The sequence below is a fragment of the Macadamia integrifolia genome, unplaced genomic scaffold (assembly GCF_013358625.1).
Source record: "Macadamia integrifolia cultivar HAES 741 unplaced genomic scaffold, SCU_Mint_v3 scaffold2479, whole genome shotgun sequence".
NCBI classification, from domain to species: Eukaryota; Viridiplantae; Streptophyta; class Magnoliopsida; order Proteales; family Proteaceae; genus Macadamia; species Macadamia integrifolia.
The window spans coordinates 28,974-39,192 of record NW_024868742.1 but is presented as its reverse complement, the minus strand read 5'-3'; the positions used below and the strand labels follow the sequence as shown (position 1 = coordinate 39,192).

At 39.9% G+C, this 10,219-nt stretch overlaps 2 protein-coding genes across 5 annotated transcripts in view; one reads left to right on the top strand and one right to left on the bottom strand.

Annotated features, from left to right (window-relative positions):
- Positions 1–1,194: 1,194 nt before the first annotated feature.
- LOC122066592 (putative HVA22-like protein g) lies at positions 1,195–4,606 on the top strand. 2 transcript variants are annotated; one of them, XM_042630426.1, is made up of 7 exons: positions 1,195–1,486; positions 2,117–2,189; positions 2,282–2,380; positions 2,466–2,522; positions 2,608–2,671; positions 2,778–2,987; positions 4,000–4,606. In XM_042630426.1, the coding sequence occupies exons 2-7, from the start codon at positions 2,158–2,160 to the stop codon at positions 4,402–4,404; spliced, it is 867 nt and encodes a 288-aa protein (XP_042486360.1). In that variant the 5' UTR covers positions 1,195–1,486; positions 2,117–2,157; the 3' UTR covers positions 4,405–4,606. The 2 variants fall into 2 exon arrangements, with proteins under 2 accessions (XP_042486360.1, XP_042486358.1); XM_042630424.1 differs by having other exon boundaries at positions 1,199–1,486; positions 3,931–4,606.
- A 2,431-nt stretch (positions 4,607–7,037) lies between these two features.
- LOC122066588 (transcription factor E2FB-like) overlaps positions 7,038–10,219 on the bottom strand; it is a 12,226-nt gene continuing 9,044 nt past the window's right edge. For 2 of the 3 annotated variants that reach the window (XM_042630417.1, XM_042630419.1), the window contains 8 exons: positions 8,505–8,557; positions 8,377–8,427; positions 8,230–8,278; positions 8,028–8,105; positions 7,872–7,942; positions 7,574–7,799; positions 7,418–7,475; positions 7,038–7,297 (listed from right to left, as the gene is read on the bottom strand). In XM_042630417.1, the coding sequence (XP_042486351.1) occupies positions 7,158–7,297; positions 7,418–7,475; positions 7,574–7,799; positions 7,872–7,942; positions 8,028–8,105; positions 8,230–8,278; positions 8,377–8,427; positions 8,505–8,557 (726 nt within the window). In that variant the 3' untranslated portion in view covers positions 7,038–7,157. The remainder of the gene's footprint in view (positions 7,298–7,417; positions 7,476–7,573; positions 7,800–7,871; positions 7,943–8,027; positions 8,106–8,229; positions 8,279–8,376; positions 8,428–8,504; positions 8,558–10,219) is intronic. The other variant, XM_042630418.1, reaches the window with a different exon arrangement.

The following is a 10,219-nucleotide window of genomic DNA, read 5'->3' as shown; positions in this document are numbered from 1 at the left end:
ATTAAAAGGTCGGGCCAAGTCGGTGCACAATAGGCCGGTCTAGGTCGGGCGTTATTCGGTCAGTCTCGGTCGGGCGCCCGACGGTTCAAGTAGCAAAACCGAGACCGACCATTTATAAACGGGTCGGGCTCAAGTCCGACACGTTTAATAAACGGTCCGGGCCAGGCCGGTCTATAAACGGTCGATCCCGATCGGTTTAGCCGGTTCGGGCCACGAATTGACACCCCTAATATAGACACTCTATTGTTAGTGAGGAGGTCGTGGGATCAAACCCTATCATACCCATTGTGTGAGTATATACATATATATTTTTAGGAGAGATTTGGGCATTAAATCATATGAGAAGGAAATTATACTATTGGCATTGTGGGAAGTTGCTCCCTTTTTTTATTTTTCTTCTATTTTCCGAAATAGTTATTGATTGAAGAAAAAAAAACCCAGAATGAGAAATTGTTTGCGTACTCCCATGGGTTCCACAAATTCCTTTGGATAAGTTCATCAAACATCTGAGCTGCATCACTGAAAAAGAAAACGGTATAACGAACTTCATGCTCTCTTTGGTCTACAAGCACATGACGGCGGCTGATGTGTGAGAATCTCCATACTGCAATAGCGAGATTGGTCGTTATAACACTTGTGGGCAAGTGGTGAAATCGTACATTGACCTCTGCTCCGTGATCTATTGCGGCGACTCAGAGGCCGGCAAGAGTAGACTCTTACGGGCTGTGCAGGTCCCCACTGTCCGCGGATCAAGCCGCTTTTTCGCCGATTCCTGGCTTGAACCACGCCCCACCGACCCCACTCGGTGGTATAGTGTGTGAGGCTGCAATGAACTCCATATCTTCACTGACCTGTTCGTTATCCGTAGTAGCCCGTACACTATCCCCAATCTCCATAAGATGCTTAGCTTCACCGGCAATCTACCCTCTGCTCTGCTACGCTTTTTAATCCTCTCTCATTTTACACGTAATAAAGATCCATAAATCCCAATTTATTATTCAAAAAAACCTATTTTATTCTTGAGAAACAACAAGGTAGAACCATACTTCTGTCCTCTTGTTGGGCCCACTTATAATACTCTGGTAACCGTGATCCGTCTGATACACTTTCAACGGTGATTAATTCTGCACACGTGCTTATCTCTCTCCCCCATAAACATCCCAACAGAACCAGCGTCCCCAAAATAAATTCAAAACGATAATAAATCTCTCTCTCTCTCTCTCTCTGTATCTATTTCAGAGCCCTTCAAGTTCTCTCTCATTCTCTCTCGCCTCCGAAGTCGAACCGGCTTTTCCCGTAGCGTCTCGGCAGCGCAGCTTCGACTAGACGGGCGCGACGGAAGGCTAAAAGAGAGCCTCCGTTTCGATTCCGTTGAAACTTACCAGATCTTCTCACTTCATTTTTTACTCTTCTTCTTTCTCTAATCAATCGCATTTCCCAGCTCGATTCTTCTTTTCTGCTTTGCATGATTAGTAACCACCAAAAGGTATAGATCGTTTAATCTCTTCTCGTTTATGAGTTTTCTCTTTGATTTTATCATTTTTTTTTTTCACTTTGAACTGTTAGTAGTAGAGTTGTGAATGCTCTCTCATTCTCTTGGATTTTGATTTTCGATCACTAGCGAAATCTGGTTCTGTTTTTGAATGATTATAGTATGATGCCTGCAGGCTTCGGTTTTCTTAATGGGTTTTCTGCTAATAATTCTGTTCTTTTTTTCTTGATAAAATCATAATGTGTGGGTTTCCTCAAGTGATTCTCATTAGCAGTTCTCGGTGATTCTTCTTCTATGATTTTTCTCCCCAGTAGTTTACCCTAATTTTAGTACTTGCGACGCTACAGGTTTTTACTAATTGGGGATAATGCTGTGCTCTCTTAATTTTTCTCGATGATTTCACTTTCTCTCAACCCTTCTTCTTCCGCTGTTTTTTTTTTTTTTTTTTTTTTTAATTAAATCGATGTACATTCTACTATGGTGCTCTTAATGTCTTCTGTGCTGTTTGTTAGTTCTGTTGCTATTGTTATCTGTTCGGATTGCAGATCAAGTCAAGTTGCCATTGTTAGCAACTGAAGGTTTAGTTACGATTTTCTGGTTCTTTAATTTCTTCTATAATTGCAGTTGAACTCGTCTGGCTTACTCGTATCTATTAAGGATCCACAATGATGGGATCCTTTCTAACCAGAGGACTGGTGTAAGTTGCTCACTGAAATGCCTGTTTTCTGTTCCATGGAGTTTATGTTTTGCTATTATGGATAATTGACTTCTCTGATTATGGTGGGGCAGGATGGTTTTTGGCTATGCCTATCCTGCTTATGAATGCTTTAAAACCGTGGAGAAGAACAAGCCAGAGATTGAGCAGCTTCGGTTTTGGTGCCAATACTGGTATGCTTTTTTGGCTGGTACTCTTTTAATTGGGCCCTTGATGAATAAAATCCTCAATTTTAAAATTTGTTCTTTGAATTTGTAGGATTTTAGTTGCAGTGCTGACAGTCTTTGAGAGGGTTGGAGATACTTTTATATCATGGTAAAGGAAAAATAAAATTGAAAATATTGGGAACACCTAGCTATCATTTGGAATTGTGTTTTTACAGTGTCTGGCTTTCTTGCAGGGTACCAATGTACAGTGAGGCCAAATTGGCATTCTTCATATATTTGTGGTATCCTAAAACAAAGGTACAGGATTCCTTTTGGTGATAAGGAAAATTGTGTTGATTATATAATCATCCCTTTTGTCGTTTTATAATTTGTTTCTTCTCACATTTTTGCTCAATTGTTTCAGGGAACAGCATATGTGTATGATTCCTTCTTTAGGCCGTACCTTGCGAAGCATGAGACTGAAATTGATCGTAACTTATTAGAGTTAAGGACTAGGGCTGGGGACATTGCAATTTTATATTGGCAAAGGGCTGCAAGCTATGGCCAGACAAGGGTTTTTGAGATTTTGCAGTATGTTGCTGCACAGTCTACAGCAAGGCCTCGCCCTTCACAGGTATCCAATGATAAAGATAAATAGACATTGATGTGATTTCATTTGAACCTAGTGTATACTTCATAATTTTTCCTTCTCTCTGCAATATCCTGCCTTCCAATTATTTGCACCATTAGCTCTCCAATCAATTGATGAAGTAATGATTGGCAAAACATGAATAGTGATGAGAAATTGGTAAGACATAAATAATGATGAAGATAAGGCATCACCTTGCTGCCCACCCCCTTCTGATTGTGTTCAGAAAAACTAAAATTTGATTCATGGAGAGAAGAGGGAAACAAAAAGAATCATAGCCAGCAGGGCAATTTTTGTCATCACGGAATATTAATTTGTTTAAATATATCACTAGAATTTCTTGGGCATAATGAATCAGAATACATGAATAAACTGATGTGTATATATTCTTACACTGGGCTGAGATTTTTATAACAGGATCTTGTGTATATATGATAATCGACTAGGTTAATATTTAAGTACCCTGCCAGTTTCTCCAACACCAAAAACAACAAAGTATTCGCACATCACATGTTTTAATACAAATCCTACTTATTAAAAGGTTAAAATAAAAATAGAAACATGGCACCTTCATAGTCAGAACCTCAGAAATACAAAAATGCAGACATAAGTATTGCTCCTGATCCTGCACCCACGTAATAGTGGTTATTCTAGTGGGTTAAAGATGAAGGAGGTTGTATTTATATGCTGTTTTACTATTAACTTTGGTTTGATTCTGCCTGTATAGTATTCATGGGTTGTCGCAATATAGCCCTGTTTGCAATGGCATCAAAAACTTGTGTATGAAATGGATAAAGATGGGATAAGAATACACAGAAGCACCTTTAGTTTGTTTAATGGAAAGATGAATACTACCAATGCTTCAATCTTGAAAGACATTCTTGAACGGCAATCTTTTTAACCCTTCATTAATTGGAAATAACAACAGCAACAGCAGGGTACTGGGGTTGGCCAAACTCTGCCTACTACTCCAACTCGCCAGAACTCTGTAAATAAGCAACAGCAGGGTACTGGGGTTCGCCAAATTCTGCCTACTGCTCCAACTCGCCAGAACTCTGTAAATAAGCAACAGCCCCAACAGTCATTGTCACATACATCCAGTGTTGCTACTTCAGCTTCATCTGAGGAACAGAACGAACCAGCAGCTGAAGAAGTTGCACCTCCACAAGCGCCTTCTGCACCCCCTGCAGCTGTGCGGCCCCAAACAGCAGCTGCAACTGAGCCTTCTGGTGAAATAAGTGCCCAAGCAACAAAAAACGAAGCAGAAGCAACGCAGATAGTGCCAGTCCAGTCCTCGAGCAATGGAAATTCAAAACCACAGCTACAGGAGAAGGTCATGGACGATGCCATCCGGGTGACACGTGCAAGATTGAGGAAAACACGAGCTGCAGCGAACCGTTAAGAAGTGTCCCCTGTTATTCTTTGCCTTCCTTCTATATTAAGCATTTGGTTGTAGCAAATGTAAGTATGGAAATAATGGCGAAGACAAAGGTAGAGTTGGTGCAAAAGGGATAATGCTTAGGAGGGTATGTTGCTCTGATGTTGTTGGTGTACATTTTTTTAGCTTTTTTCCATTTTGATCTTCAATTCGTTGGTTTTATTAAGATGAGCTTTTGGACATGGTAGAGAGGGACAAATGAGGGGAATCAAGTTGGTAGAGACCAAGAGAGGGACTGATGAAGCTGAATAGGATCCAAGCTCCAATTATGATTAAAATACAAGCATAAGCGAACTTGTTGAGCCAAAAGAGCAGACTTTCTCTCCCATACACAGCTTCAACGCCTTCACAGGCAGGATCATAGATTCCCAGTCCTTGGGAGGATGGCTAGGCTTCTTGGCTAGTGCTTCACCACCACCACTGCTACTGTTGCGATCTTGCTGTAGCTGTCTGGAATGTCTTCTTGAACCTTGTCGAAACTGTATCTCAACCATGTCTGGTGGCGTTATTGCTGCTAGTGGTGGTGGTGGTGGAGGTGGGGGAGTGTCACCATCGTTGTTGCTGCTGGGACCTGCGTCCCATAGGAATTGAGGACGGCAGAGAGTAGCGTAGTAAGAAGAATTGGGGTGGTCCAAAACGGGATGGCTCTGGGTAATTGAAACGGTTCATTATTGGTTACGGTCCCAAGACGGTTAATGCCAGAACTGTCTCGTTTACAAAATTAGGATCCAGTCCTATTTAATAATGGGATGGTCCGGTTCCAGTTCATTGACGGTTCTGTGCAGTAAAAGTCTCAAAAAGTCTAAAATTTTACACATCCAACTCACCGACATCATTACTCAGATAAACATCTTCGAAGGTAGTTTTCCTTCAGGGAATGATTTTTTTCCCGGGGGACGGGGATTCGGTGGGTCGGTGGGTCGGTGGGAAATTATCGATTTTGTGGTGGAAAATTATCGATTTTGTACTTTAAGAGGTAGAGCATTTATGATCCTAGATGGGTATATTTTTCTTTCAACTATAGTTTAGGAAGAAGTAGGACTTGAATGGTATGCAAAAAATTATCGGGAAATGGTGGAAGGTATTATTGACTCAAGAGGTAGAGTAGTTTACAACTTTTCGGTCACCCATAATCAAGGGAGAAGTAGGGTTCAGATGGTGTGCAAAGGTTATAGGGGATGATGGAGGTTATTATCGGCTTAACACTATAAGAGACGGCATTTATACTAGATGGGTGTACTTTTCCTTCACCCATGGTGGAGGAAATGGGTGAAGGAAAACTTTCAATATCTTTCCTATTTATGTTAATATCCCAAAATCTATACCAACATAATCATCAGTTATTCTTTATAATTATGACATAACCATATATAAATTATAACTATTAAGCTTAAAAAGTAAGGTAGAAGGAGCCTCGAAGATAGCATAGCCCTTATACGTAGACACAGAAGGGGCTAAATGATTGCCCCACCCCTAATGAAAGGCAAAAGCCCCATCCTTATTGATGCTTCCATTTCCCCCTATGCTGGTGTAAGAGCCACAATGCCTTTGAGGAACTTTTTCATGTAAATAAATATGCATCTTAAATGGGTCGTGGTTCCAATTCGAACCAGTTCTTTATTGGTCATTCGATTCTGGACCCATTGGAAAATCAGTCCCAAAACAGTTCCTAGTTTCATTTAATAACCGGTCCCAAAATAAGCTCCCAGAACATCCCATTTAGTAATGGAACAGATTGGATTTGGGTTTTATCGGATCAGTCCTAGGGATGGTTCCCGGTTCCAAACCCAAATTGACACCCTTACCATAGATCCTGTTGGCCAAGAGCTAATAACACGTCTAGATTAGGTTATCATGATTCATGATTGCCAATATCTTACATGTGCTAAATTGGATAGACTCAAATTTTTTGGATAAGTGGACCTTAAATTGTCTATTCTATCATTCAATTTTCCACTAAAATGGATTTTGCCAAAGTTGCAAAATGAAGTTTTGAAAATCTAGAGATTGAATAAGGGCATCACAGAAAATTTATGATTTTTTTTTTTTCTTGGTAAGAATTTATGAAAATTTCAGATCTTAGTTGTTAGGGCACAAGTTTGGCCCTGACATCCCTTTTAATTGTGGTAAGTGGGAGTGAATAAATGTATAGATGATTTAAATAGGGGAATCACAGAAAATTTATGAAAATTTCAGATCTTAGTTGTTGGTTGTTATAATGAACAAACACATGGGGCACCGCCAACCACTCAGGAGTTTGGCCTATCCACACAACATTCTGTTCATTGTCAAGAGCTGTGCTAGCTGTAAGATCCGCTAGCTTAGAGCATATTTCATTTTGGTATTCTTGTGCTCCCCAACTCTCTCTCATGTAGCTCTTTTGGCATATAGCAATCACAAATCAATCTTAGGATTCCTTGGCCTGCCAGTCTTGGATCCCCCGGTTGATTTTCCCCACTGTATGAAGCTACCATGAGAGGAAGGGATAGCACATCTGTGTTATTAATTATGCTACATATTGATATATTCAAAAACCTTCTACATGCATAACCACAGGGAAAACCAACTACAGATTCTAGTGTGGGTGGACAAAAGTATAGAGGAAACAGAATATATGATGCATTCCTGCCTGACCAGAATTTTCACCTAAAAAAACAAGAAATAATCATCTGGTTACATAATTTACACTTGCTTGAGGAACAATACCACACGAGCCCTCAAGTCTTTTCTACAAAACAATGTACGTCAATCCCTCTCTGTTGGCAAACACGACCTACAGGCACATGATGTTTTATTAATTCTGTGTTGTGCATAGCAATCTTGTCTTGAGGTTCAAACACTTGTCCCCAGTCATTTGCTGTGAGTGACAGGATAATGATACACAGAATATAAGTTCATCAGCAAGAAATGAAGTTTGTTCAACTTGAGACAAACTAGAAACAAAAACTCACTAAATAACAAGACGCAATCCACTTACCCCACAAATCTGTAATGCTGACTTCAAGATCTGACTGGAACCAGTAATCATCATTAATCTGCAATCAGAGGGAGAGCAGTCATATAAATGATAATCCTTCAGATAACTGGGACAGAGCTCTGTACTTCCTCCTTTGATCATTCCATAGATGCTTACGCTAAAATCTGTAGGGATGATCCTCTGCATTCCAGATACATTTTCCAGTGCGATAGATGAATTAGAAGTCTTTACATTATCTTGGCAATGTCCTGCCTCAGATAGCCTTTCATCGTGGAACTTCTGAAGTAATGCATCTTCACTGCTAAGAATGCTACTCCCCCTGGGCAAATCAATTGTCTTGGCCTGCTTCACATCTATATCATCACACCTCCCCTGATGTGTGCTGTAAAAAGTAGGAAGCATCAGGAGAATAACAGTAGAAACCTGCATGCTTGAAAAACAAAAGGATATCAACCTCAGCAGGTACAGGTCAATTGGTCCCGTGGTGCTTCTGACAATGATTCTGAATTGCTGACAATCACCACCCTATTCATAAAGAGAATTGCCCAATCAGTCATCATCCAAGAAATTTCCCTAATTTCATCTTTCTTAACTAATCCCCTTTACCTACCCCATCAGGATCAGGGACTTCAAGGGAACTTGCCTGTGGAGCTTTTATTGCAATTAGAGTGTGGTTTAGAGTGTGGTTCTGTCACAACAACATAGAATGACCAATTTGCATGAGACAAAGGTAAGTGTCTTAGGGGGTGCGGGTGGGGATGAAGGAACAAAGAACAAAAACAAGAGGAACAAGGCTCCACAGAGAACCAAACCTGAAAGCAAGGAAGGCTCATAATATCATCTTCAGCTAAAAATAGAAGCCTAAACAGTTCGCACAAACGCATTCTCAGAAAAAGAAAAAGAAAAAAAAAATGCAAATTTAAGTGACATAGGATGAGAGAATTTAGAATTGAATATACTTCCTGCTCTTTTCATCTTCATCTAGGGCCCTGAGACTTTGCTGTTTTTCTCTGTAAAGTGGACAAGAAGTCAGTCTAAAACCCTGGAGAGGTCAAAGTAGAAAAATATACTTTCCCACGAAACAAACCTTATGCTATCATTAAGTCTGCATTCTTCATCATATAGACTTTCGACTTCAGCCTGTCAAGAAAACACTTACCAATGCTAAGATCAACTCATATAACTTCTTATTCACACCATCCACTAGTCCAATTTTTATTTACAAACAGGGAAAGCAGCAGGATTGGTTAATCAGGTAATCCATGGTTGGTTTGGTTTCCAGCCAGCCTGAACCATGATGTGGTTGCAGTGATAGGACCATGATGGATCATTAGGTTTCTAGTTTTGAGGAGGGAGTTTTTTCAAGTGACAACATGTACGGTTTCCTTTACATTTCCAGGGGCTCCCTCCTGACTTTTCATAAACCTTTATAGCATATGTTGTAGAAAGGGTAACCATGACATGAGGCACCTTTATGTACCCCTCCACCGTAAGTTCTTATTAACCCTTTTCAATTTTGTGCATCTTATATATAATGAAGCCTGGGATATATAAAAATGCATATATTGACTACCTATACAAACATAAACAACAATAAAGTTTGCCTATAATAAATTTAAACTATGATTTATTATGATATGGCTTCTCTAGGTCGATCCCCCTTGGGGACCTTTATTTATTCGCTACATGGCAGTTTGGCCAGTGGTCAAAATTTGCGGCAGGTTGTTCGTAGTACCCTTGACTCATGTTTCATCCCAAAACATTGCAACATATAGCACAATTAACTGGTTAATTTTAGACAGTACTTAGGCAGACGATGATACCAGGAAAAAGGTTCGATACATAATGATCTATGTGATTTGAGTTAGATAATGGCCAAACCACATGGTCCTCTCTCAACCAATGGTCAGTATTCCATACCAACCTTCCATTATAGAATGGATGACCATTCAGCTTGATTTAAGGCATAAAATTTGAGAAGAAACCACTATTTGATCGAGTGTGGGGCAAAGGGACTTTTTCTCTTTTCAATCCATATTAACTTTAGATAATAGTAAACTAAAGGGTCTAAAACGGTCCAGTGTGCCTGTTTATCTAATCGGTTCCAAACCTGAGATCCAGAACCGTCTAATAATGGGTGGGCCGGTTCTGGTTCTTAATTGGTTCCAAGCAGTATCACAGCATCTAAAATTCTAAACTTTTTTACCTAAACATACAAATAACCATTCCTAATGATACAAATAATTAGATATTCATTCCTAAGCATACAAATAATCAAATATCTATCCATAAGCACAGAAATAACCAAATATCCATTCATAAGCATACAAATAAAAATATAAACCAAACCACTTGAAAGAAAGTCTCCATTACTCAGCATACCAATATATCCAAAATTCCAAAATCCACATCACCAACACCAAAGAAAGGATTAAATGCAAGATCAAAATGGGTCTTGCCAGTTCGAAACTAATCTTTAGGTTCTGGAACCGTTGGGAGTCCCGTGTAGGAACCAAACCGTCCCGCTTATTAATCATCTCTAAAATTTAGATTCAGAACTGGACCAATAACTTAATGGGTGGGTTGGTTGGGTCCGGTCTGGTCCGGTCCCCAGATGTGGTCCTAAATTGACACCCATAAGTAAACCTATGCCCCAATCCAAACCTGAACCAGACTTGAACTGGATCCCAAACCAAGTGACAGTTGACAAGTGAACCTGCAGCTGCCCCCGAAAGATGACATTCTCGACTGTGTTCTCATTCTTCTCCTTCATATTATCTTTAGAAGATTTGGTATGTAATC

Excerpts from the sequence above, each read along its gene's own strand:
- LOC122066592 (XM_042630424.1), top strand. The coding sequence starts at position 2,158 with ATGATGGGATCCTTTCTAACCAGAGGACTGGT. Across the intron at positions 2,190-2,281 it reads TTTCTAACCAGAGGACTGGT|GATGGTTTTTGGCTATGCCT; the intron begins GTAAGTTGCTCA and ends ATGGTGGGGCAG. Across the intron at positions 2,381-2,465 it reads CGGTTTTGGTGCCAATACTG|GATTTTAGTTGCAGTGCTGA; the intron begins GTATGCTTTTTT and ends TTGAATTTGTAG.